Source organism: Plectropomus leopardus, chromosome 5 (genome assembly GCF_008729295.1).
Source record: "Plectropomus leopardus isolate mb chromosome 5, YSFRI_Pleo_2.0, whole genome shotgun sequence".
In the NCBI taxonomy this organism is placed as follows: Eukaryota; Metazoa; Chordata; class Actinopteri; order Perciformes; family Serranidae; genus Plectropomus; species Plectropomus leopardus.
Genome location: NC_056467.1, coordinates 4,408,492 through 4,436,478, shown reverse-complemented (window position 1 = coordinate 4,436,478; position 27,987 = coordinate 4,408,492). Strand labels below are relative to the sequence as shown.

General features: G+C 39.8%; 1 protein-coding gene across 1 annotated transcript in view; it reads left to right on the top strand.

Annotated features, from left to right (window-relative positions):
- The window catches only part of LOC121942943 (eukaryotic translation initiation factor 4 gamma 1-like), a 46,555-nt gene extending 20,837 nt beyond the window's left edge, over positions 1 to 25,718 (top strand). Inside the window, 29 exon segments of the mRNA XM_042486258.1 lie at positions 1,668 to 1,807; positions 7,344 to 7,436; positions 8,719 to 8,809; positions 10,089 to 11,090; positions 11,179 to 11,267; positions 11,431 to 11,626; positions 12,142 to 12,275; positions 13,067 to 13,192; positions 13,290 to 13,697; positions 15,236 to 15,382; positions 15,544 to 15,780; positions 15,946 to 16,050; positions 17,933 to 18,220; positions 18,401 to 18,512; positions 18,616 to 18,686; positions 18,689 to 18,729; positions 18,856 to 18,907; positions 18,910 to 19,020; positions 19,022 to 19,124; positions 19,333 to 19,463; positions 19,802 to 19,974; positions 21,206 to 21,331; positions 21,458 to 21,539; positions 21,776 to 21,874; positions 22,771 to 22,807; positions 22,810 to 22,904; positions 23,972 to 24,053; positions 24,743 to 24,883; positions 25,481 to 25,718. Coding sequence (XP_042342192.1) covers positions 1,668 to 1,807; positions 7,344 to 7,436; positions 8,719 to 8,809; positions 10,089 to 11,090; positions 11,179 to 11,267; positions 11,431 to 11,626; positions 12,142 to 12,275; positions 13,067 to 13,192; positions 13,290 to 13,697; positions 15,236 to 15,382; positions 15,544 to 15,780; positions 15,946 to 16,050; positions 17,933 to 18,220; positions 18,401 to 18,512; positions 18,616 to 18,686; positions 18,689 to 18,729; positions 18,856 to 18,907; positions 18,910 to 19,020; positions 19,022 to 19,124; positions 19,333 to 19,463; positions 19,802 to 19,974; positions 21,206 to 21,331; positions 21,458 to 21,539; positions 21,776 to 21,874; positions 22,771 to 22,807; positions 22,810 to 22,904; positions 23,972 to 24,053; positions 24,743 to 24,883; positions 25,481 to 25,662 — 4,694 coding nt within the window. The 3' untranslated portion in view covers positions 25,663 to 25,718.
- The last annotated feature ends 2,269 nt before the right edge of the window (positions 25,719 to 27,987 follow it).

Sequence of the window (27,987 nt, the reverse complement as noted above, 5' to 3'; positions counted from 1 at the left end):
TGAGGCGATGACGTCTGTTCAAAAGTTGCTGGATTTATCATGAGTGAGGACATGTTGATAGGTACAGCTTGCAGGAATCTTAAGAAGTATTTCTGCACTGCAGCAGTGTTGAAAGCAATCTGAGTTTGTGGTATTTTTGTGAAAATTTTCATTTCAGTCACCTGATATTGATTTCAGTCACCTGATACTGGATTTCAGTCACCTGATACTTGATTTCAGTCACCTGCTTCTCAGACTGCATGGGAACATGAGCTGCAAAAGCACACAAGTATAGAGCTGAGACGATTGGCCAGTAAAAGTAACCTGCAATTATTCTAAATATCTGTGATTCATTTTTATAAACTTTCAGGCAAAAAGACACATTTGCTGTTTTTAGGGCCTGAAAAGAAAGGATTTGATTTTTTTGTCATGTATAGTAAATCTCATACCTTTGGGTACTAGACTGTTGTTTTGACAAAACAAGCAAGTTGACAAAGTCACGTTTATCTCTGAGAAATTGTGTTCAGAATTATTTCTGTTATTTGGCATATAGACGAAACTGGATGAAAGCCTGCAGATTAGCATAATACCTTAATAAACATTGATATTTGATGCCATTTTCTTATACAACAGGAAAAAAAAACTGACATTGAGGACTTAAAATTTTTATCATTCTTTTTATTGAAAGATAAATGTAACAATGGTTTAACAAAACTGACTTCTTTTACTCTTTTTGTTTGTTACAGAAAACAGCAGAATGACTCTAATGAACATTAGCGAGCAAAAGAGTGCAGCTGATACCGGCATGTTGCAACTGCAGAAAACAAATATTAAAACCATTTCAGTTATGCATCAATAAATCAATATCATTGACAACACTAAACCATAGTTGCAGCCCTTCACATGTGGTCAGATTTATTACAGAAATGCTGCTGTGGTCAGACACTAAAGCCATAACATAAATTACGGCTAGACAATAAAATTGATATTATATCAATATCTTGACGTTGACTAGATATTGCAAGTGTTGTCTTTTCCTGATTTTAAAGGCTGCATTACAGTGAAGTGATGTAATTGTAACAGACAGTTCCAGCTGTCTTTACCCACCTAGTCACTACAGTCATGTCTGATATCTCACTGAATAAATATTTTCTCAAAGCACCAAAAGTCAGCCCTACGATATCGTCACGATATCGATATTGAGGTATTTGATCTAGATCTAGATATTTGATTCTCTCCATATCGGCCAGCCCAAACGTGAACATTATTTATTTTGTAATCTAGGAATTTAACATTAATTGAAGTGTGTTCACATAGATTATAGATTGCTCCGTATTAGAGTATTTGTCAGATCCCTTAAATGCAACACGTCCTTAGTTGGTAGTGAGAAGACTTAAGTGCTTAAAAAAAATGCAGTTACCTCACTGTAATGACATTAAAACTACAGCTGTTGCCCTGCAAATCATCAAGAAATCTAACCATCAAATTTAAGAGGCAGCTTTTCGAACTGCTTCAAAATAGCCTCACGGGATTTTGAGAACATGTGTGATATAGATTGTAATGTCATTGTGTAAACTCTGTGTGTTTATGTTCTGTGTGCAACACGCTGATGTGTTTGTGTCAAGTTATGGCTATAGGATTAAGTCAGTATGTGTTGGTTTACATTCTTCTCTCTGTCTGCTCCACAGCAGGGGCCTACTACCCCGCACAGCCTCAGTTCACCCCCTCGGTGCAGGCGGCACCCGTCATTATGAACCCAGCCCCTCAACAGCAGCAACCACCACCTCAGCCTCCACAGCACATCCCCACCAAACGGGAACGGAAACAGGTACATTCACTGTTCTGCTGCACAAGACATTCAGAATAGCCACATTACCTGCTTATTAGAGGTCGACCGATATCGTTTTTTCAGAAAAATGAATAAATTAAAGTAGCTCCCTGAGGTTTTACATAGTAAAAGTTCCTCCCAATTAATTAATTTTATTGCCAATCATTTAAATAAAACACACATACAGATAATCGGCAAAATGCCAAAAATTGGCCCCCGATAATCAGCCAGGCCGATGATCTGTCGACCCCTACTACTTATAACCTAAAGTCTCACCACAGTTCGGGGTAGTAACATTTTGACAGCAAAATGAAACACTAGTCAACTTAGAATAGGGTTTTTTTGTTTTCTTTAGAGATGATGGAAATGTTCATTGGAAAGTCACACAGACTTGAAAGACCTGTTCGCCTGAAATGGAAACTTTTGTTATCAGCCTTGTTTAGACAAGATCTGTTTATCAGTGTAGGTCAGGAACTTTAACTCTTATGTTATGTTGATTCCATCTCAATGCACCATAGCTTTTTTGCTTTTGATAAAATTCCAGCCCCTCACAGCCTCAGTGTGATAAACTCAAGGTTGACCATGTCAGAAATCAGCATATACATCTTGATGATGAAGAAGACTAAGGGCCAAATAATATTTTTGGTTCTTGAATGATAGATGGTGGTATGATTGCTGCTATGTGTGGACTGTATTTTGTGTTAAGGCAACAGCCTTATCTGTTTTCTGCATCCACAATCGCAAGCAAGAGACTTTTAAATCCAGGCACTTATATCAATCAGTCTCATCTCTAAACGTCACACTGAGTGAAGTCCATGAGGAGAAAAGGACATTCTTTCCATTAATGCAAGGTGTGTCATAAAGTGGACTATTTTTTCTAAATACAGTTTTGCCAAATCCCCTTCGTATTAATCAAAACATTTAATTTTTTCTCTGGTGCCTCTTGAGTCCAAACAGGAAGCTTTAGTAGACTGTGAGTATAGTGACATTTACATTCTGCTGTTAGAGAACAAAAAGCACTGTCAGGTAGTTCCTTTATTTTATAGTAAAATGTACTTTGATAAGGGACGTATCTTTGAGTTTCCACAAAAGATGTAGAGGAAGCACACAAATGCATCTAGTCTCTTCTACAAGATCACTGAGGGACAAGCACAGTTTTGTGTGTGGGGGGAAATCTCTCTAAGGTAAATAATTGGACTTCCAGTTGCACAATGTGATAGTTTAGGTTCAGATCCTGTATATATTAAGCTCTACATGCTGTTTGATTGACTTTTTATGTGCATTTTTAGGTAATACGAGCTTTGTGCAATACAAGTCTGTTCACTTGTGTTGCTTTAGTTTAGGCTGGCACAATATTCAACTAGTTAACTAACCATACGCTGCACTCAAATGCTAAAAATCTCATCGGTTCAGACTTTTTTGATTTGCATGATCATGCAACAAGCTGGTGTGCTGCACTCTGATTTGAAAAGGTAGTTTTGGGTGCAAACCCCTGCCGGGGCTCCACTGTAGATAGTTTAAGACATTTTCTCTGCCGTGTGTTTTTTTTTCACAACACTCAGTGTTCACAGTAGCTCAGGAAAACTAAGAAGTCCCCCTGGAAAGAATGTGTTTTGCCATTAAAGGGGAACTCCACTGATTGTATACATTAAAGTCTGTTTGCAGGTCTCAGGAAGTTCTGCATATGTTTAAAAAAAAGTTGTATAAAGCCTTTTGTGGCTCTCTGGGGAGCTCAGTGAAGTCTGAGGAGCGTTTCTTGAGGCTAAACATTTCAAATTTTGAAAATAAAAAAGATCTCAAGGTGGGTGGAGCTGCAGTGAAGCCTTACTAGAGCTCTAGACTGCTCCTCATATCTGCTAGAGGCTAGAAACGCCAGGCTACATTAGCCGATACTCGTATACCATACTTGAATTTATGGCTGAATTTTCAGTAGATGAGTTGCGTTGTGGGTAATTTAGGTGCCTGGTTTTGACTAGGAAAAAGAGCGCATGGAATAAAAATGTCCACATCTTTCAATATCGTCTCCAACAGTGGGAGTGCTCTTTTAGTATTAAGTGTTAATAAACTAGCCAGAATGCATTATTGATCTTTATTGAAGAAGCCTGGATTGTTTGATTGGTTAAAAATGATTTCATAACAGTGTTATACTGTAGCTTTCTTCTTAAAACTATCTGTAGTTAACACATTACCAAGTAGCTCTGGCTTCTGAATGCTGTAACTTGACATGAGTCACTGTAGAGACTTTCTGTTTTGGACTTTTCAGTGCAAATACATATATATATATTTTGATTTAACAATTTCCTTGCAGTAATATATGACCGGAATAATACATTTTTTTTCACAGTAATCCAATGGCCTGATGGTTTTGAGAAAATGCAGCTCATCGGTGGTTTTGCAACCCCCTCTGAATGTGATTCAAGAGTAATTGCTGGCTCTGCACATAGAGTTCAGTTTACTGATTGAAACAGATAGTGGTGAACTTGACCTTAACTTGGTGTGCTGTAAGAGTAAGCCGCTGTACGGCATATTCCCCAGTTCCACAGTATGTCTAGTGTTTCCTTTGCTCTCTAAGATGGCCCTCGCCTGGTATGTGGTAGCTCTGTGTGAACTGTAGCCCCAGTTTGTGCCTCTCATATAATCATCGTTTTTACATTTGGCACTTCTGTGATGCTGGTTGCATTTAAGAGATTATTTTTAGACGTCTCCAGATTCCTCAGACTCTACTAACCAAGTAGAAATAAAAAATATTCTGTCTCATGTACTATTGAGCTGTTTTCCAGTCGTTTTCATTCAACCAAAGATTGCAGTCAATTTTCAAGTTTTGCGCCTCTCAGAGGTGCTTTTATACTCTAATCATCTCTACAGAAGTCTCAGATGGCTCTATTTGCTTGGGTTTTCGTCGTTACCCTGTTTATCGACTTTGTCAGTGTGTCTTGACACTAATTTTGGCTATCTCTGGGCGTTTGCTTCAGTTTGTATGGGTCTGTTGTTAAGTTTTTGCCTGATTGATCAAAGGTTGTTTTTTTTTTTTTTTTTTACTCCATGGAGGCTCGAATGTAACCTTTCCTTTTGTCTTAAGCTGAAATCCAATGTATCCTCTGTTGAACGAAATAATATAACCCAGTTTGTAGCTTCTACGTAGAATTCTTCATATATTAAGTCTTACTAAATGCCAATCCCTTTATCTATTGTCAATACTACCAGGAAAATGCCGTCAGCATTCAGTCCAGGGACTCTTTTTTCTTTTGCCGCAAGACTTACATGATGTCCCTCATGCTGGGGGACTTGGCAGCTTATCAGCGACTGTGGTCCCCTGGGTGGACTTTGGCCTGTTCCCATGGGCCCCCGGCTGATGTTATAACACTGGCTTTAAGGCTCTGTGCACAATCACTGTCTCTGTCACACACACATGCACACAAAATGTCAAACTCCAAAGTAAACTCAAGATGTCAGACAGGTCGTGACTGGAGGGACTGGAGCACAAATCTGCTTGAGTGTGTCCAGCAATAAGGCTACGTGGTTGCATTTGTGTGTGCACAACACACCACAAGCTTTGCATTCTTGGTTTTTGGGAGTGATGCTCTTTTGAGAAAGTAGGTCGAGATTTGGTGTCTTGTAAAGGACACGTCAACAGGACACAAGGCTCTCATGTTGGCAGTCTGTGACCTTCTGTTTACAGGACAGTGTGCCTTGAACCGAAATAATTTTGCCGGAAAAAGGTACTCAAGTTAGTTTGTGTAAGTCAAATAGAGAATGAGAGGGAGCGTGTGTTTAAACTTTTTGGATTTTTTTTGTTTATTTATTGCCACTTTTGGTACCTGGTTTTACATGCAGGAGTTGTCGCTTTGCAAAGGCCTTTTTTACTCAGTTCCTCCTCTTTTTGCTCTCCCTCTAACTGTGTGTCAAAGAGAACTCAGAGGGGAGGGGGGTGAAGGACATGTCAGCACATAGCTCAGCTCCACGTGGCCACCGGTCTCCTCCCCCTTCTGAGCCGGAAGGGCTAACCAACCAGCCTTCCTCTGCTGCTGTGGCACCCCACTCCTCCTCCTCCTCCTCCTCCTCCTCCTAGCCAGAAGCTCGATCCGATCGAGATCGGGTCGAACTTCTGGCCTTCTCTTCTCCTCTGCTGGTTTCCTCTGCCCTCAGAAGGGGTGAGCCTAGAGAAAAAAAATCTGAGGAGCGCCTTGAGTGCGCAGGATGACAGAGCAGACAGAGAGCATGGGGAAAAGGGGGAGTTTCTTCTGCTAGCTGCAGCTCATTTGATAACGCTAACATTTTTTTTCCTGGAAACCCTCCCATTCCCCCCCTACTCTGCCCCTCCTTCACTCTTCGGCCCCTTTAACTGTCTGTTAGTCTCTGTGGGAGGGGTTGCACATTCCAATACCATAGCTTTACAAGGCCATTCGCTTTATCCTTTTTTCCCCCCTCCCTGTTCTGTTCAGCGTATGAGAGAGAGAGAGAGTTATTCAAGTTGCTAGCTAGCTTAGTGACAGTCAGGCCCAGCCCTGCTTTCTGTCCTGCCGGCGTGTAGCGCTCTATCCTGGATCTGTGTGAGTTAAGCTGGGATAAAACTCCACTGGCTACGTCCACCCACCCTCCTGCTTTGTGGGGTTGAAAGTCCAGCTCTGAGTCTGCTGGAACTGCTACTCTAGCCCCAGGATGAAAAAGGCCCGCTGGGGTTTGTAGTGCTCCAACAGAGGAGTTGAACCAGCAAAAGGTCAGTGGCATCTAGCAAATACTGTTCTTAAAGTCCAAAGTAGTGAGCAGCAGTACTATATTAACTCACTGTTAACTTTTTCAGTTTAATCCTTGTTCAGGGAATGTGTACGTCACTTTGTTCAGCAGCGCTGTGGCTCATACCAGCTTCATGACAGCTCTCACATCCCAGATTAAGTATTTAGAGTGCGAGTGAGAGGGGAAAAGAGAGAACTAAATAGAAAGCATGTGTTTGTAATGTATGGGCACTCCTTGTGAGCGAGTGATCAGATTTTCACTCTGTTTTTCCCCCTCTGCCTCATTGTTGTGTGTGTACACACAGGAAAGTCTTCTGCTCTTTGCCTGATTGTGCTTTGCCTTCATGAGAGTCAGAATTGTTCACAATAACTTAAAACAGCAGTGGAAATTGTCAAAGAGATTGGTCTGAAAGTTGGTCAACTTGATTCTTGACCAGTCGAGCGGAGTTAGTGGTGACTAACTAGCGGAGGCACATTCAGTTGTGCAGCAGAGGAATTTGCATGGCGGTTAGTGTTTGGATTTTGTGTGCCTCAGGGTTACAATGTGAGAAATGTAGCTTTCATTGAATCAGAGGCAGCTAGAAAGGGCTGACGACTGTAGGCGTTGCATTATGGGAAGGCAACTCTTACACGCTGCTGTCCTCACCCTGAATTTTTTTTAACCCTTTGCCTTTCTCCATACTCCTCTCAGTTTATGGTAACTGTAAAAAAGCAATCATTAAGTGCTCACCAGCACATACAGTCTTTTTTTCTATCCTTTCCTTTCTTTAACCATTTGAGAATGTCTCCCCTCTCCACCATAGATCAGAATAAGAGACCCTAACCAAGGAGGTCGAGACATTACAGAGGAGATTATGTCAGGGGGCCGCAGTGGCTCTACCCCAACCCCACCACAGGTAAGCTACAATGTCATGATCTGGACCGAAAACAGCACACATGCTAGCACACTGTTACAGTTTCACTTTGAATGTTAGACAGCTATTACATTTTTTAGGCAAGTTGGTCAGTTTGTGAAACAACTGACTGGGTACCCACGACAAAAACCTACAGATCAGGTTAACTAACACTCATAGATTCAGTTCAGACACTCACAGATGCAATGAATTTGGGTTAGTGTAGTACATCAAGATGCTGTTAGTACATGTCGTCATCAAGGTTATTGTTTGATGCTTATTTGGATTCCTAAATAAATGTTACTATACAGTTAATCTATACTTTCTTGGTACTTCAGGATTTGCTACCCATTCATTTATTTGTGGCCAAAATTAAAACATCTGCTGGCATAAATTGATTTCATATTTTTGGAGCTGGACGGTTTATTAGGAGCGCTATTATAGTATACGTTTTGTCACTGATTTGACCTCTCAAAGCAGCAGAAAGTACTCTGGGCACAGACAAAGCAGCAGAACACCAGGTGCAGTGAAAGTGAAACTTAACCGTTTATTGTGCTGCTTCTTAAAGTCTGCAGCAGCTCCTTCTGTCATCCATTGATCTGATCAGCTCTTATGGAATCGATAGTTCAATTTTTCACTCCGCGACTCAAACTCCTCAAACAGCTGCTGAGGGGAAAAGACCTCAAGAGTTCCACCTGTGCTGCGTTAACGGACCTGCAATTATAGCTGTATTTAGAGAGGGGACACAGAATGCTAAAAAAGGGAGACATTCAAACACAAAATCAAAGAAAATGGAAAGTTTGATGTCGCCCCCATCGCCTATCATCAGCTACTATCACATGTAGATTCTAATTCTGTGGGAAACACTGTACTAGATACTGCTTTTACAGTTTATGGTTGTTAACCAGCAACAACCCCTCTTCTCAGGGGTTCATATTAAACATACATGTAGTCATATATTCTTTAAACTTCATGCCGTGTAAATGTCAGCTCTATTTCAGCACTTGAAATAAATTTAAACACAAATTTACTTGACTGCGCTGCTCACGTTACCACTTTCTAGGGAATGCTACACCAGGTCTCATACACGTGTTACACCACAACCTGTTAAAATCAAACTGATCTATGATTTGCTCTTAGACTTCTGACGTGCGGTTCATGTGTTCAATTAGGGACATGTGAAACCAGTTTTTTCCCCCCAGTCAAGTGGAAAAAAACTGCTGTCCTGACCACTAAGGTCATACCTGGCTTACTTTCGGGTGTGTGTGTGTGTGTCACCCAACAGACAGCCATATCGGGATCAGAAAGTACAGCAGTGGTCCAGGCCAACGGTGAGAGCGTCACAGCTGCTGCCACACCAGCACTGGTTAGACCAGGTGAGTGCCACACGTACAACTCATGGAGCACTTTATTATTTGGAGCAATTATAACTGCAAATTTGTTTATATTTTCCTGTGAGATGCTTTTTTTTTTTTTTAAATTGATGTTTGCGTAGCTGTTCAGAACCAAAGCATGTGTATTCAGACTTCTGATACACTTAGTGCAATTATTGAAGATCTCATTTTAAGTCCAAAAAAAGTTTCCATTTGCATTTTTAAGACTCCCATTAACGTTCATCTAGCCTTTTAATAGGTCTTAAATTCAACTCGAGCAGCAGTGTTCTTAAAGCATTTTGCCCACTGCATGAAATGACACTTTAATGTTTCCAGCTAATGGTTTCCCCTAAGATCGATCTCCTGTTAAAAGCACATTTTATTGAGGTATGGAGCTTTAAGCTAAGAGAAAGTTTAGGCCAGACCCTGTTGCTATGTATGACCTCATGTTTCATGAATCAGCTTTGTTATATTAGTTTATTAGTTTTATATTATATTAGTTATCGAGCAAGTTATATTATCTTTTTCTATCTCTTTCGACTGTGCAGTTACTTGGAGGTGTTTTTTCATCATAAGCAGCTTTGCCATGTAGTCCCGTAATAGCCATGAAGACAGCGTGTTGAGAAAAATTAATTTTCAGACATTGACTATGTTAACATGCACAAAATATTTCACTTTTTCCCCTGAATGAAAATTAATATTCCACTAATATTCCCGTTAATATGCAGCCGCGCATACTCCACTTGAACGTGTCCTACAGTGGTTGTATTAAAATGTTGTAAATTACTACAAAATATGGATAAGTGGAATGGCAGAAGGCGCTTATGCCATTGCACTTTTTTTCATCATTATTGGATTTTTTCAGTGGTGGTTCACTGATAAGTTGTTTATGTTTAACAACTACTTGGGGGTGTAAGAAATATTACAAATATTTTCTTTCTAGTAAATCTTTCGAGTAATAAACGTGTGAAGCTATAGTACTCTTGCATGTTTGGTGAAAATGATCCAAATCTTCATGACTTGTGTGTATTTTATTATGTATTTTGATGTATTCTATTTTATGATCTTTTTTTGACTTCTGTAAAGTGTCTGAGTTTCTTGCAAAGCGCTCTATAAATAAAATGTATTATTATTCATTATGAATGCCTCTGATGTTATAGTGGTTGTATATTTATTGAGGGCAGGACAAGTGTGGATTGTGAAAACATAACTGATCTGATGAACTGAACCACAAAGAAATAATATTTTTCAGAAGTCTAACATCATTTTTTATGACCTTCAGATGACAGAGGGAAGCCTACGCCCCCTCCTCTGTCAAAGACCCCCGAACTTGCTAAGGGCGACCACATCCCCACAGAGGCTTCCTCCTCTGACACGGACACTAAACCCCCTGCACCCCCGCTACTATCAGAAGCAGAGGACGTCCCTCCCAACACTATTCCCACTCCCGCACCCAGTGCTCCTGTTGCAGATGTGATGGATGCCCCTCCACCTCCCAGGGAACCCACCCCGCCTCCCCAGTCAGCGCCTGAGGTGCCCGCCTACCCTGCACCCCTCCCTGACCCTGTCCCCACCTCTTCTGCTCAAGACAAAACAGACAAAAAATCCACAGAGGCAGAGGAGGAGGTGAAAGAGGAGGAGGCTGAAGTAGAAGAGGTAGCTGCCTCTCTGGACACACCTCTTGCACCTCCCTCCACCACTAACGGTGTCGCAGAGGTGGAGTCAGAAAGGCTGTCGGTCATGTTGCCCCCCAGTCACCTGGAGGCCCCTCTGGAGTCTCCCATCGCACAGCCGGAAGAGCTCCGCCTCCCCAACGGCCTGCCGCTGCCAGCCCCTCAAGACCCCGAGGTGCCCATCGCCTGCATGAGCGAGCGTGACGACAGCCCCATCGCTGAGCCTGACATCAGCGAGCAGCCGGTCATACAGACCGCCACAGCCATCACTCAGACAGCACCTACACCCATTGTCGAAGCCACACCTGCACCTGTTGATCAGCCTGCACCTGCACCCGCTGTCCACGATATTCCTCCTGATCCGGTCGTCCAGGAAGCACCTGCCCAACCCGAGGAACAAGACACGGTCCCTCCAGTGGACATCAAAGAAGATACCCCAGTGCCCCAGTCCACCGCAGAGGAGGAGAAGCCATCTCCTGCGGAGACAGTTTCTGTAGCTGACAGCGCCCCAGAAACAGTGCCCACTCCTCCCCCTCCCACAGCAGAGGAAAGGGAGGACACCCCTCCTCCCCAGACGGTCACCCCTGCCCTCGTCGAAACTACTATGCAAGGTCAGTGGTTACAACGTACTAAAATATTTAATAGTTCATAGTACAGTTGTTGATGTGAAGCTGATTGTGTTTAACTTTCTTCTTTTAGCTGCTGTGTCTGTGCCAAAGAAAAAGAGGAAGATGAAGGATTTGAACAAAAAGGAGGCAGTGGGAGACCTCTTGGATGCCTTTAAAGAGGTGAGTGTGCAGTAACGCTTTTACAACCAAAAATGCTTTTACAAAGAAAAAAGGCTTTACTATTTCTCAATTTCAATGTAGCCTCCCAAAAGGTTTTTATTTTACCTGTAAATTTTGAGATTGCAGTCTGAGTATCCTAACCCCTCTTCCATCTTTGCACCAGGAGCAGGTAGTGGCTCCTCCAGAGCCCGAGCCAGCCCCTGCCCCAGCACCAGAGACCCAGCCTCCCGCTGCTTCTCCTCCTGCCCCAGAGGAGGCTGACCTGACCTGGGAGGACAAAGAGGACAAGCTGGACGCTGAGAACATTCAGCCAGATCCCAAGTCGACTGACACTGACAAGAAGTACCAGTACAAAGAGGGTGGGTCTCTGAACCTTGATACCTTTCAGTGCGCAATTCAGTGTGCACAAAGATCTTATCTCACTCACATTCACAAGTTTGCTATGTGTCAGTGGACTACGTTTATGTTTGCTTTGTGAAAATGAGGGAGTGGCAGTTTACCTGATTGTGCTTCTGATTGTTCAGCGGAAAACGATAGTTATTTGATGGCAGCGCATAATATTTGAACAGTGAGTGTAAGAAGATAAAACAGAAGATTTTTAAATTGTAGGTGAATTGTAGGTCATAAACATTTGTACATTGTAAGTAGCTAATGGCCATCTTCCTTCAAAATCAAAGCCTAATAAAGTTCTTCAAGCTTTTTTAACATTGTCACTCATCGAATACTAACTCCTCCATTTTTTCATTTGTTAATTCAGTGATTTACTGTCCTCTCTGCCACCTTGTGGACTTTACAAGGCATTTCAGCATCTACAGTTAAGATGTTGTATGTTGTTGAACGTTGTGGTCATCTTATGTTTCGGTTTATCTTTCAGAACAATGGAAGCCAATCAACCGAGAGGAGAAGAAGCAATATGACAGAGAGTTTCTTCTGGGCTTCCAGTTCATCTCAGCCAGCATGAACAAGCCTGAGGGTCTGCCAGCCATCAGTGATGTTGTCTTAGACAAGGTGCAGCCTCTCACACTAAAGACATGGCTATACATACGTGAATGTGCAGTTCCCACAAATCCTTAAACAGTATAGAAAGGCATTTGATCTATTTATCTAAAAACAAGGCTTTAATCTCTATTAAAATGCCTTAAATTAATCTGTCAAAAGTCTTGAATATACTAAAACATGGGAAGATTTTTTTTTCTTTTTCTGACGTTGAATAAATTACCAAACCATTAACATCCTGCAGATCAGGATAGTGGGAATGCCAGGCGTTTCCCAAAAAAGTCATGTTTTATGTTACTCAAACATTTGAGCAAAACTATCTCTGACTGTAAGTAATTGATGTTGGTTCATTTTTATTGTAAAACAGTTTTTAAATTTAATAATAAGTGGCATTAAAAAAGTATTTCAAGGTCTTTAAACTAAGCTGTCAGAAGCTGTTGGAGCCCTGAGAATAGTTTCTCTTATTTTTATATTATATACATTTTTCTTCCATTTTTTTAAACAATGTTTCTTTGTTGTTTGTAAAGCACTTTGAAATTGGCTCAGTGCTTTTTAAATCATGCGTTAAAAATACACTTACCTTCCCTTGCTGTAGATAGTCTGTCCCCTGGGGGAGAAAAAGACATCCTACGAGTCAGTGCAAGTTATTTTTGCTTGGTGTTTTATCACCACAGAAGCACTGATGGGATGCAATTAATGTGTCTGTGACTGGAAACAAAAACAGACATAAAGATGACAGCATTAAATCAGAGAGAATATCTGAATGAAAGTTTTAGTTTGTATTTTTTTTTCTGTCTTTACAGGCTAATAAGACACCTCTGCGTCAACTGGACCCCAGTCGTCTAACAGGCATGAACTGTGGTCCTGATTTCACACCCTCCTTCGCTAACCTCGGCCGGCCCGGCATGGGAGGAGGAGGCAGAGGACCAGTAAGTTTACATTTTCTTAATGTCATCCAAGAGCAGTGCATTGGAAGTTCATAGCCCGTGAATGAAATGTCTTTGTTCCTCCGCTCTCTCTTCTCAGCCTCCAGGTATGGGCATCGGAGTCGGCGGTCCACGTCGCTCACAGCAGATGCAGAGGAAAGAGCCAAGGAAAATCATCACCAGCATGTCACTTAGCGACGACGTGCAGCTGAACAAAGCAGAGAAGGCTTGGAAACCTTCGCTGAAAAAGGGTCGCTCTCGCGCAGGAGAGGAAAACGAAGAGAGTGATGTAGAGAACCTTAAGACCCAGGAGCTGTTTAAACGGGTTCGCAGCATCCTTAACAAACTGACCCCCCAAAAGTTTCAACAGCTGATGAAACAGGTTACAGAACTGACTATTGACACCGAGGAGAGGTTGAAAGGAGTCATAGATCTTACCTTCGAAAAGGCCATCTCCGAGCCAGACTTTTCGGTGGCCTACGCCAACATGTGCCGCTGCCTTATGGGGGTAAGTGCTGCCACACACAATGTGGAAATTTGTAAATAATATATTTAGTAAATTTGATTTATCACATGTAAAGCAAAAGCATGATGATGTTTTTAATACTTATTGACTACAGTGCTTTTTCTGGGCTAAACAAACTAAATTCACATCAAGTCGAGATTTTTTTTCACCTTTGTTAGAATTGCACCTGTTTGTGGACAAAGAGATAAGAAACTAGGGATGGACCAATATTTGTTTTTCAATGCTGATACCAATTATTAGTAGTTAATGAGACCGATAACCGAATATATCAAACTCCAACACAAAACTTTGTTTAAATGCCTTTAGCAAATGTTTACAGAAATACAGAAAGTTTCCAGCAACTTTTCTAATAAAGTCAAGTGAAAATTAAAATAGAAATGAATGAATAAAAGTAGCCTCCTGAGGTTTTACAAAGTGAAAGTTCCTCCCATTCTGACTCTTTCTTTGCACTTCTTAATTACTTTTACTCAGCAATCATTAAAATAAAATGCTGATACAGATGATTGGCAAAATGCCAAATATCAGCGCTAAAAATCAGCCAGGCGGATAATCTGTCAACCCCTAAAAGAAACACTTTATTTGTTTGGCTAGAAAAAGTCCCCTAAAATACTATTAGTAAATTGAGAAACTAACTAACTAACTAACTAACTAACTTACTTTTATGTGTCCTGTCAAAGTAAAGCATAAAATGCCTCTATTAGTGCATAATTTAAATCCCACATTGCACTACAGCTTGTTTACACACCGGCACTCTTCTATCAAGCTTTTGAAAGCGCTCAGAGTGATTTTCTGTTTTCAGAATATTTGTTTTAGCTCGTCATCAAGACCTTCAGTGACACCGGTAATTCTTCACTGGTTTACAGATAATCTGGTCCCTTATTTGTCTCTGTGGTAAAGATGGGAAGTTTGTTGTTATGAAAATCTCTAACTGTCCTCGACTTTGATTCAAATCCCTCTTTTTCAAGTGTAATATCCAGGATTCCCACCGATCCTTAAAAAGTCTTAAAAGGCATTGAATTAATTAAGGCCTTAATATGAAATGTCTTAAATAAATATTTCAAATGTCTTAAAAATGCTTAGACATGGAAAAGGGGACTTTATGATTTTTTTTTCTAAGGTTGCATTGTAAAATTTACTGGTGACATTTTATTTTTCATGATTATTAGTAATTTTTAATGAATTAATTGATTTATTCATTTATTCATTCATTATCCTGTTAAGGGTTGCAGGAAGGCTGTAGCCTATCCCAGCTGTCATTGGCGAGATATTATTATCACTATTATTATTACTAAAATTATATTATTATCATTATTATTGTTATTATTAAAATTATAAAATATTATCTTAAAATTCTTAGCGGCATTAAAAAGTCAAGGCAGAAATAATAAGACGTCCCTTCTGGTGTCCAGTGGTGGACTTAAGTTTTTGCCTCATGTCTGCACCACTGATCTCAGTGCTTGGATTGAGGAAGTGAGCAGTGACTTAGACTACATAATTTGTTTTTAATTTTTTGTTTTCAGCTTAAAGTCCAAACCACAGACAAGCCGGGAGCCACTGTGAATTTCCGCAAGCTGCTGCTAAACCGATGCCAGAAGGAGTTTGAAAAGGACAAAGATGACGACGAGATCTTTGAGAAGAAGCAGAAAGAGCTGGAGGCTGCCTCAGTGGTATAGTGCAACCTCATTAAGTATGGGTTGGGGTCTTCACTTATGCACAAAAAAAGAAGTCATAATGGTAGTGAAATCATCCACAGCCATCCCTCCTCAACAATTTCTTCATTCTTCATTTTTCGTCATCAACCTTTTCTGTGACACTGTGTCTCTGGCAGGCGGAGGAGAAGCAGCGGCTCATTGATGAGCTACAAGAGGCCAAAGACAAGGCCAGGAGGCGCTCACTGGGCAACATCAAGTTCATCGGCGAGCTGTTCAAGCTTAAAATGCTCACAGAGGTCATCATGCATGACTGCATTGTAAAGCTGCTCAAAAACCATGATGAGGAGTCTCTGGAGTGCCTGTGTAGACTGTTGTCCACCATTGGCAAGGACCTAGACTTTGAGAAGGCCAAGGTACACGTTTAGATAATAATGTAATGAAGATGAAATAACAAGCACAGTGCACACATCACATGCATAAAACATGCTAATAAATGTGTTGTTAGATTGTGTTTTAATTTTGATGTTGCAACTGTAGTGTTAGAGAAAGACTCACCAAACTGTTGTGGTCATCCGCAGCCTCGTATGGACCAATACTTCAATCAAATGGAGAAAATAATAAAGGAGAGGAAGACCTCGTCCAGGATCCGCTTCATGTTGCAGGATGTGCTGGACCTTCGACGGGTAACCACACAAAAAACACACACATGTAGAGAACACACATGCTACTTTGCATTCATGGAGAAATTTTAGCTTTGTCTGATTATGCAAACTTACACCAAAGGAAATGATTGACATTGATTCAAGCAGCAACCAGACTGTTTAGTACTATCAAAGGTAAAACTATATTTCTTAAAATAGAAAATAGAAATACAGTAAGAGTAAACAGTTAGCACAACATAAATGATAAATGAAATTTAAATAAATGATACCATTTAAATATTTTAAATAAAGTATGTAAATATGCTGAGTATGTAAGTGTGTAAAAATATAAATGTAAAAAAATACAGTAATAGAAAATTAGCACTAATCTGTAAATATTTAAAATATAATATGGATAATATACTGAGTGTGTAAAGTGTGTAAAATATAAAACTGCCTTATGCTACATTGCAATGTATGAAACTGAAATGTAGGTAAAATATGCAAATATAAAAATACGTGCAAAGCTGCAACAATGAACACTAAGATATATATATATATATATATATATATATATATATATATATATATATATATAAAAAGCAAGAATAGCAATAAGACTATAAACAATGTGTAACATGTTAAATATGGCCTACATGCAAGATTTTGAGCACCACAAGCAGAGTCCCATCTAGTTCAATTTGATAAACAGCACTACTGGTAAGAAGATTGCATTTTGAATTTGGGGTGAAGTGTCCCTTTAAAACAGAGTTTTTTCATGTCATAAGCCTTATTGTTGGATTCTAGTGTGTACCTGTGCATGATGTTATACACACACACACAGCCCCACACAGCGTAAGTTTTACATAAGAAATGTCTTCCTTAGCTCTTCAGTGCAGGACGTCCCCAAAACACAGAGCCATATGCTGAGACAACAGACTGTCAAACACAAACTCCACCATCTCCTCTTGTATCATATTAATTCACTCTCTCCTGGCTCAGTTAACATGCAACTTTAAGTAGCTGATGAAAAAGAGTATCTAGTATTTTTATTTGTTTGTGTCTCATGGTAATTTCCTGAACTTTTTATAGTTGTTATAAAGCCACTTTATTCTAGTGTTTCTGAGGTTTATTTCTCTTAAGGAATGCTGCAGTCCTGTACTTAGACTCCCAGTCCCGCCTACACACTGTTACAAAACCTGCTGTCGTCAGTGTTTTTAAAAGCCAGAAATCAGCTGCTCCCAGTCAGCACATTGGCCCAATTTAACTGTGAAACACACGCACACACACACACACACACACACACACACACACACACACACACTGTTCTTTTATTTAGAGGAAAAGGCTGACGAGAAGAGTTAAAGGAGCTTTATATACAATTTTTAGAGCTTAACTGTGATTCAGAGGTTGTCTCCACCGGGTTCTCAATACGGAGGAGTCAGTGGCTGGAAGCTAACGGTGGTGGCAGTGTAAACAATGCTAAAAAAAGAAAAATGGGGGAACCGGGCAGTGGGTGCATGTTTTCTCAATGACGTGAATTGTTGCTATGGTCAGAAAAATTACAAGTATTTTCAAATTTATAAACTTTTGATTGACATTTAATTTTACCATCCAAAAGTTCTAGAGATGGCAAATCATGTCAAAAAATGAACTGTGGGATGCCCAGTAGCTCAGTTGGTCGAGCATGCGCCCCGTGTACGGAGGCTACATCCTCAGCACAGCGTGGCCGCGGGTTCAATTCCGGACACGGCCCTTTGCTGCATGTCATCCCATCTCTCTCCCCCTTTCACGCTTAAGTTGTCTTACCTTAATAAAGGCAAAAAGCATAATGAATAATGATAATCTTTAAAAAAAAAAAATTGTCCATGTCATGACTTGCCTCCACCATGTGCTCACAATCTCTCCCTCCATCCCATCCCAGAACAACTGGGTGCCCCGGCGAGGCGACCAGGGCCCAAAGACCATCGACCAGATCCACAAAGATGCTGAGCTGGAGGAGCACAGGGAGCAGATGAAGGTGCAGCAAGCCCTCATCTCCAAGAAGGATTCTGGTGGTGGCCCCGGAGGCAGGATGGGCGGAGGTCCCGGGGGTCGCGGGGGCCCTCACACACCAGGCCGTGGCGCTCCTCCCCAGGACGAGGGCTGGAATACAGTGCCCATCTCCAAGAACCGACCTATCGATACCTCTCGCCTTAGCAAAATCACTAAGGTAGGAGAGAGGCTGCTTTTCACCTGGTGCTCGCAGTAAACTTGTCTGTCTCACTCCATCAGACTTGTCAGAACACATTTTAGTCACAGAAGACATATCAGAGAGATCTGTTAAAATTCCATTAATGTGTCCAATTTGTTAGCAGATAGTGTGTTTTTAACCAACGGTTTCTTCTTTCAGACTCCTGTTCTCGACTTCAACAATCAGTTGCTCGCTCCAGGAGGTAAAGGCACATGGGGGAGCTGGGGTAAGGGCAGCAGCGGTGGCACCAGTGCCAAACCTGCAGATTCTGGTAGGTTTCCCAAACTGATTTGATAATACATCAAATAAATATGTAGTTGAGCACCTTAAAGCCGAGACTCAACACATGTTCTGTTGTACATTTTCATCCTCAGGTGCAGAGCCAGGCGGCCGTCCAGCCACCAGCACTCTGAACAGGTTCTCAGCCTTACAGCAGCCGTCGTCCTCCTCAGGCCCCCCCTGGACTCAGACAGACGAGTTCCTCAGAGGTGAGGAACAGGACACAACTCTCAAAGCCTGAAGCTCCCACCTGCAAATGCACAGTGGGACCCCACAGAGTTGAAAGATGATTTTCTGGGGACTCAGTTTCTGTTGTTTTTCCCTGACTCCTACAGAAACAGCTCGAGTCGAGAGCGCAGCGATCGCTTTGACCGCTCAGACCGCTCCGCTCCGATCGTGGCAGCGATCGATTTGACAGACGGGATGAGCGGCGGGACGACCGTGACAGAAACCGGCTGCAGGTCACCAAGCGCAGCTTCAGTCGGGAGAACGAAGAGAGGAGCCGGAGAGAGAGCAGCGCGGGGGTCGGCCGATCCTGTTCGCCGGGTAGCGAGCATGACGGATGACAGAGGCAGCAGAGAGAGAGCCAGGAGTAAAGAGAATGGTAGGTGTCATGACGTAGCAGAGGTGTAGATTAAAAGATTTTTTTTTGATGCTGAGAATTTAATTCCACCCATTTTTATCTGCCCTCTATGACCTCTAAACATAAAGGTTCTACAACAGGAAATCTGTGTACTTTTACTTTTTCTGTCTTTTAGAAAAGTTTGTTTAAATTCATATTCTCAAAAAAAAATGTTGTGTTGTGTTTTAAGCAGTCAAGCGGGAGACAGCTGCCACCCCTCCACCCCCCCAGACCCCCACCAAGCCTGCCTTGACCGAGGAGGAGCTGACCAAGAAGTCCACAGCCATCATCGAGGAGTACCTCCATATCAACGACATGAAGGTACACACTTATAAGCTATGAAAATCAAAAGAAATATCTCTTATGCAGCAGTGAAAATTGATTTCTCTTTTTCCACTACTCCCTTTTAAAAATTCATCATCACTGTTTATTCAGTGAAAATTGACTGAGCATTAAACTCTTTTACAGCAATGATTCACACATTCAGTGGGCTAAAGGGATATATAACATACATTCAATAAAGTCTGTCAAAAGTTACAAATGAATACAAATAAAAGATTAACAACACACAAATCTGCAACTAGTGAAAAAATGCATAACAACACAACAGAAGAAAACCCCATAAAACACGTCCTGTATGTTCTTCTCTGTCCCATCAGGAGGCTGTGCAGTGTGTGCAGGAGCTGAACAGCACTCAGCTGCTCTTTGTGTTTGTACGAAACGGGCTGGAGTCGACGCTGGAGCGCAGCACCATCGCCAGGGAGCACATGGGCATGCTTCTGCAACAGCTCATCAAGAACAACCTCCTCCCAACACAGCAGTACTACATGGGGTCAGTATTATAATAAAAATAACTTTCTTTATATAGCACCTTTAAAAAACAGTTGTTTACAAAGTGCTATGACAAACAAAGCAAAAGTGGAAACTTGGAATAATAAATAAACATCATCAAACAAGAAAAATATGTGAACACAAAAGGTCAACAAGAATAAAGTAAATAAAAGGAATAAAACAGGCAGATCTCGAAAGGCGGTTAAACCACTAATAATAAAGTTTGAGAAAATATAAGAATAAATGCAATAAAAGATGATAAAAAATTAATAGAAGAAGACGGCATCACATCAGTGGGGATAAAATAAAGACGAACCAGTAAATAAATTAAAAGATGGTGAGAACGGGACATCAGAAGGCTAAGGAATGGATAAATAGAGTGAAAGCAGCAAAATAAAGAGGAAGAGAAGTAAAAAAAACAAATAAATAAAAGTGAAATCACATAAAGTTAGTCTGGTCTGTAAAAGTGAGTTTTAAGAAGCAAATTGAAAGATGCCACTAACTGGCTGGAAAAGGCTCGATCTCCTTAAGCTGTGCGATGGCTCACAAGGGATCAGCATTTTAGAAATGTAATTTGGGCCAAGATCCATAAATCACCCTAAAATCAATTCTAAAACAGACATTGGGCCACTGAAGGAGCAGTAGGAAAGCAGTGATGTGATATCATCTGTTAAAACCAGTAAGAAGCCTGGCTGCTTTGGTCTGGACCAGCTGGAGGTGGGAGAGTGATTTTTGGGTAGCCATAGAGAGGAGGTTCAGCAGGAGAAGTAACCTAATTATATTGTGTGCATACAGTGTCTTTGAGTCTCCCAGAAAATATATGAATCACCATAGATAAAGTACATGTAGTAAATAAATAGAAAAATATATAAATCCAAGAGCAAGTGTGACTAAGCTCCTCTGTGTGTGTGTTATAGCAGAGCTTCAAGCGTTGACTGAAATAAAGTTTGTATCAGCCGAATTCAATTATTTATTCAAGATGAACCGTAGCCCACGGGGGAAATTTTGGCTTTAGTTAGTGAATTAGTTTGTGAAAGTTATATTTTGTAGCAGTGGCTGAAATGGAGGAGTCTTTAAACCACTATGCTGTGCCAAAAAAAAGTCAGTTTCCATATGTTTGTGTCAGTTCGGTACCATATTACTTAGTTTACCCATCTGTTGGGTAATTTTGAACATCGTTAAACCTTGAATACACTTTGAAATATGTGCACTCTGTGTGTGTGTTTCCTCAGGCTTCAGGAAATCCTGGAGGTGGCTGAAGACATGGCGATAGACATCCCCCACATCTGGCTGTACCTGGCAGAGCTGATCACTCCCATGCTCCATGAGGGAGGCATCCCCATGGGAGAGCTTTTCAGGTCAGTCCCAGGCCACACTTGGCCCCTCAGCATTTTGGAAAGGGAAAATGAAAATCGCTTTTTTGGCTGTTTTTAATTTAGTTAGTTTGATGTCTAACTTGTGTTTGACCCTTTTTATGCCTCCAGGGAGATTTCAAAGCCTTTAATCCCTCTGGGACAAGCTGGAGTCCTGCTGGTCCAAATCCTCACTTTACTCTGCAAAGGAATGGTGAGAACTAATCAAGTATAATCCCTTATCTTTAATATGTTTTATCTAATCGTTTATTTTTCTTTTCTTTAAAAATCGGACTCATTTTTTAACTCGGCTCCATTTGCTCATATTTCATGCCAATCACACTAAGAATATGTGAATTTGAATCAGTTCATGTGGTCGTGATGAATGCTCGCCAGTTCAATCAGTCAATGTGTCCATCAGTCTACAACCAATCTGTGTCGCCTCATTAGAGCCATAAAAAGGTGGGCGTGATGTGGAGGGAGGCCGGCCTCCGGTGGAAAGACTTCCTCCCAGAGGACGTAGATGTCAACAAGTTCGTGACAGAAAAGGTGAGAGGTCGCCCACGAGCTTCATTATAAACGGAGAAAGTTTACCACAATATTCTCACAATATGAAACAGTTGTTAGACGTGTATCATATTGGCGGCTGATAGTAAAGTTATGATACCTAACTATAAATAACTATATGAAAGAATTGATTTTTTTTTTATAGTTTCAGTTTGAGATCCAGAGTGGGTTTCCTCATTTCAGTATAGTTTTCATTGTTTAAATATGTAAAGATTTTTTTATTATTATTTTTATTATTATTATTTTTAAATAATAATTTTTTCAGGGCAAGATTAAGGCAGTTCAGAATGGATAATAACATAACATAACGTGTTATATTGATGGCCGATAGTATAGTTATGATGCTTAAGTATAAATAAATAAATGAAAGAATGATGAAAGAATTCATTGAAATCCATTTTGAATATGTAAAAAAAAAAAAAAAAAGGAAAGGACAGAATGAACATATAAACATACACAAATATACAGACATATCCGAAAAGGAGTGGGAAGAGGTGCAAACTTATTAAATTCTCTATCAGTTATTAAAAAATAATTGACCCACTTTAATTTTTTTATATGAATTGAATCTTCTCAAGCTGTATAAACTATATATTTAATATATAAAGTACAAGCTATATAAACCATATTTGAACATATTAACATTGTTATTTACAGAAAAGAAGAAGTATGAAAACCTTTTCTAGATTTGCCGACAGGAATAGATTCCTATAGAAACCATAAAATGCAAAAGGAAGTTTGTGTTGTTTATTTATGGAGTGTTTTATAGTTTGGCAGTGAGGTTGTTTTCGTGCGCTGAATGAGAGGTGGAGTGAGTAGATGTAACATGAGGATTATGTTGAGCATAACCCTATTTGTTTCTCCACGATTTTAACTAGAATGTGGAGTTCACGCTGGGTGACGAGTCGGAGAGCAAAAAAAGAAGGAGCTGAGCTCTGCAGAGCTGACCAAACAGCTGGACCGACTCATCCAGGACAAGGCCGACAACCAGAGGATCTTTGACTGGATTGAGGTTTGTTTTCATGCTTGTGTGTAATTTATAATCTTATTTTTCCTCTATCCTCTTTCCCTTTTGATTCCATTTACTGTCTTTATTTTGTTTTTGTTTTTTTCTGGCTTAAAATGAGGCTTTAATTGGGTCTGTGGAAATTACATTACTTCATAGTATGAATCACATATTAATGCCCCAATTTTCAGAGAGTTTTTTAAAAGTGAGGACTATTCGTGACTGTGTGACTCAGATAAAAACATGAGACCAAATCTCACTTAAAGGCTCCATTTTTTAGGATAACAGCTTGTTTCAACAGAGTGCAGGTCTCCATGACAGCATGTCAGTTGTTTTTGTTTTGAGACTTCCAGAATTTAAAAGCTGGAAGAGAATTAGGGGAATTCAAAAACCTGAACTGTAAGTCATTGAATTCACGACCCTGATCCTGAGAGACACCAAATTTAAAATAAAATCACACTGTCTCACCTTTTACTGGTATTACTAATGTGATGAAGAGCTGTTATAGTTTTATTTTAGTACTTTTTTTTTTTGTTAAACTTTTTGTTTCAATTCAGTTTAGTTTCAGTTTGTTTCCAGAGCGAGTTTGCTTATTTCAGTGTAGTTTTCATTGATTAGATTTTTTATTTTTTTTATTTTATGTATCTATTTAGTTATGTATTTATTACATATTATTTATTTTTTAATAATATAAATAATACTTATCAGTAATATTGACATCATGTTGACATCACAGTCTCGATGAACATTTGCACCAATGCCTCCTCGTGCTTTTTTTGACAGATTTTAGCCTAATTGACAAAGAAAAAAAAGTTATATCCATGTGAGTCAGCAAATACACAGAAAATGACATAAAATAAAAACTAAAGACATTTTCTGATTGTTTTTATTTGTTTATTTTTTTATTTTTGTATGTTTTGTTACACATAACACAAAACTAATTTTAGTGTTTAGATTTTTTTAGTTTTAATAACTTTGAGTTTTATGTTGTGGGTGTTTACAGGTTATATATTTCTTTATTTTTTTTTATTGCCATTTTGTGCATGTGCATAAATGAATGTGTCTCTGTGCAGGCCAACCTAGACGAGCAGCAGACCTCGTCCAACATGTTTGTCAGAGCGCTGATGACCTGCATCTGCCAGTCAGCAGTCATCTGTGAGTCAGCATGTGCCCTTTACATCCCTCATTACAGCCCGCTAAAAGTGGACTCACAAGGATGATATCATGGGAATGTTAATGATGCCGAGCGAAATGTATAAATGGAAATACGTTAGTGAGTTAACCCTTGAAACCCTGGATCGACATCAGTTTTCTTGTGCTGCATTCGATGCCTTTCACAAGCTATTTGAAAACTGAGAACGTTGGTTTGATTTATTTTGAAAACACGGGACAAAGAGACCAACCTGGCAAAATAAATGTCCCCCAAATTGCAAGACATTTTTACCTAAAATTTAGTTTTCAAAAAAAGAAAGGAAAATCATTTTAAAAAATGGGGAAAATGTCCAGAAAATGATATTTATTATTATAAGGATTTTGTATTTACAGAAACAAAATAGGAAAAAAGAAATATATATACATTTTTTCAGCATTTTCAAGGTCATTTTCTTTTTTTCTTATTTCTCAGGTAATATTACTTTTTTTTCTTTGCTATTTTCAGGGCTTTGTCTTGTTGTTTTTGGCCTTCCCCTTATGTTTCCGAAATAAGTCAAACCAATTTGCCTAGCATCCAAAGGGTTAATAGATATAGTCAAGTGTAACTTGTAGAATGTCAAGTCAGTCCTAATTCACAAAATATGCTTTTCAAGTCCTTTTAAAAGACGTTTTTCTAAAATGACGACCTGCAGGTGAGAACCCCTACAAGGTGGACGGTGAGCAGATCAAACAGAGGGCCAAAGTGCTGCAGAAATACCTGAAGGACGAACAGAAGGAGCTGCAGGCGCTGTACGCCCTGCAGGCTCTGATGGTTCAAATGGAGCAACCTGCCAGTGAGTGGCCGCCGAAAAGCTCACGTTATCCATCCTTAACTTTAACAGACTCTGAAGCTTTTTATAGTGTGCATTATTTCTGTTATTGTTCTGTTGAATTACTTTTCAGATGTCAATTCTAATAGGAAAACTTTTATTTAAATGTGAAACTGGTTTAAACAGGGTTCCCACAATTATGGAAAATCTGGAAAAGTCATGGAATATCACAGTCACGTTTTCCAGACCTGGATAAGTCATGGAATTAGTAAAAGTCATTGAAAGTTTTGGGAAAGTCTTGGAAGTTTGTTGTGTGATGGAATTGTTTTAACCTTCGATCAAATATAACATTAAGACAAATTTAATTTCTGTAGCTTTCGTATTGTGTGGATTTTCTTTGCATCACGTATTTTCCCACCCTCAGTTTCACTCTTTGAGTTTGGATCTGATATTTATGAAAAATGCTGGCAAGTGGGGCAAGAACATAAAATGTTAGGTCCTTGAAAAGTCATGAAAAGTTTGAAATTTTTCCATGAAAATCTGTGGGAACCCCGTTAAAATTCAGTTTAAATGGTCATGAAACATCTTGTGAACATTATTACTGTCTCTTTCCTCCATCAGATCTCCTGCGGATGTTTTTCGACACTCTTTACGATGAGGACGTGATCAAAGAGGAGGCCTTCTACAAGTGGGAGTCTAGCAAAGACCCCGCCGAGCAGCAGGGCAAGGGCGTGGCCCTCAAGTCCGTCACCGCCTTCTTCACTTGGCTCCGCGAGGCCGAGGACGAGTCGGACAACAGCTAGGGCCCCCTCGGACCGCTGGGGGAAGTGGTGGGAGTTCGGAGATGATCTTTGGGGGGAGGGGGGGTAGCGAACGCTGTGGATGATTCAGAAAATCCTGAATCAGCAAAATCCTTCTGCATAAACAGAAAAAAGCAAGAAAAAAAATTCTTCAAACTGGGAGAGATTGTATTATGGATCGAACATTCGATCGTGTTATTATTATTTTTTTTTTCTTTTTTTGGGGTTTCTTTTTTTTTCCTTGCGCAACTGAATGTCTTTTTTGAATTAAATAAATGAAAATACAAGATTAAATAAAGAGAATAGATATGAGAGAGAGTGAAATGCTGAGAAGCGTTACAAGCCGTGGGAGATAATGCTGTTTCCTTCAGTATTTTTTTTTTTTTTTTTTGAAGTTTATCTCCTGTTTTCAGATGGCTTTTCCTCGCCACGGCAACACTATTCAAGACACTTTGCTTAATGACAGATATTAAAAAAAGGCTATTCACATCTATATTTTTGATGACTTCATCCTTTATCATGTGAACACGACACGGCAACATTGTCATGTCACATGTACGGTGTTTGATCTACATGAGGCGCTTATGTAGGCGGCTAGCTTTTTTGTTTCTCGTTTTTTTTTTCCAGTGTTGGATGGTTGGAGTGTGTTTTATAAAAAAATAGAAAACTACAAAGAAGAGTGGCGAGAGCTGTCTAACGGACATTTAAGACAGGATAACGGTTGTGGACTCCCGAGGATTTCACGCAGACTTTACGAGGACGGTGTCACTAAGGAGAGGGGGGACGAACATTGACCATTTTGCTGCTGGGGGGCCACAACGCTTCCCTGACGCCCCTCAACCACACCCTAAACCCCACAAACCCTCCCATGTGTCTGTTTTACTTGTTTCCTGCGCTTAAAAACAAAGAAACGGTGGACTGAGAAAGGGAGTGCAAGAGCGAGGGCTCACGTCTGCACCCTCCTACAAAACCTGTTGTCGGATTTTAAAAAGATAAAATAACGTTATGGAAACTTGAAAAGAGTATACAGACAAAAATCCACTTTAATGAAAAAGGACTATAAAAAAAAGTTTAACAGTACGAATCCTAAGGCCTTTTCTGCTTCCATGAGTGGAAATGCATTTCAGGAGAGTTCTGTAAATATATAATGTTTTTTTTTTTTGTTTTTGTTTTTTTTTTTTTTTCAAAGAAAAGATGCTAAGGTAATGCCATGTAATTTTCCCTTCCTCTGAAACAAAGTGGCAGTCTTTTCCCTGTATTTATATTTTTCTCTCCTCAGCCGGCAGAAGGTGCTTGTAATTATCCAACCCAGTCATTGATTACAATTTAATTGAAAATTTGTAAATACTTTTTTGCTTTACTTTATTAAAAAGATATTTAATTAAAGTAAAATTAATGCCTCTTTTCACATCAAAAACTGGAAGAGATAATAGAGATCGTTGCCAATAAAAGAAAAACTCCCATACTTTTTGTGCTTTTTGTGAGGACTGGAGGCTGATTATCCTGCTAATGTAGGACCGGCCTCTGTGATCCTAAATATTACTTATATTTTTGCTCTCTTCTGCCCCACAGCAGTGCTGATCATGTTTACTGTTCATCTGTCAGCAGCACAGTCGGAGTTTGTCAGAGTTTAGCAATTTTTTTTTTTTTTTTTATTTTTTATTTTGTATTTATTTTTAATGAACTTATTTTTTTTTTCTTTTTTTAAATCTTTTTTTTTTTTTTTATTTTGTATTTATTTTTGATGAACATCTTTTTTCTTTTTTTTTTTAATCATCTTAAAAAAATAACTTTTTCCTTGCAGTCACCTGGGCCGCCAAACATGCACCTAACGTTAAACATTGTTGCTAGCTTTTATTAAAATAACTCCTCATCATATTTGCTGACACTGTCACTATATTCACACAGCAGTAAATGAGACAGAAAGTCTGTGGGAAAAAAATCATTCCTCTGCCTTCATGTGTGAATAAAAACAACCATCCTGAGCTGAGGAGTCTCTCATGCAGCTGTGAGTCATGTCAGCTGCGCTTTTTGCATCAGAAACATGTTTTGAAGTAATGTTAAGCTGCAAAATATGATTTTTTTTCTGGCCTTTGGGCAGTGCATCACCAAACTACACTAAAATCTATATTTAATCCATATAGATTTAAATTTGTTGCCAGGTTACACATGAAGTGACTGACATGACTAACAAATGCTTCAGAGGCTCTGGCTCTGATTGGTTGTTTTTAGTGCACACAGAGGAGGAGGGGACATGATTTCTGTCTCATACTTTGTGGATATAGTGACCGTTTGACAAAAATAAAATAACTTTTTGTCTTTTTTTTA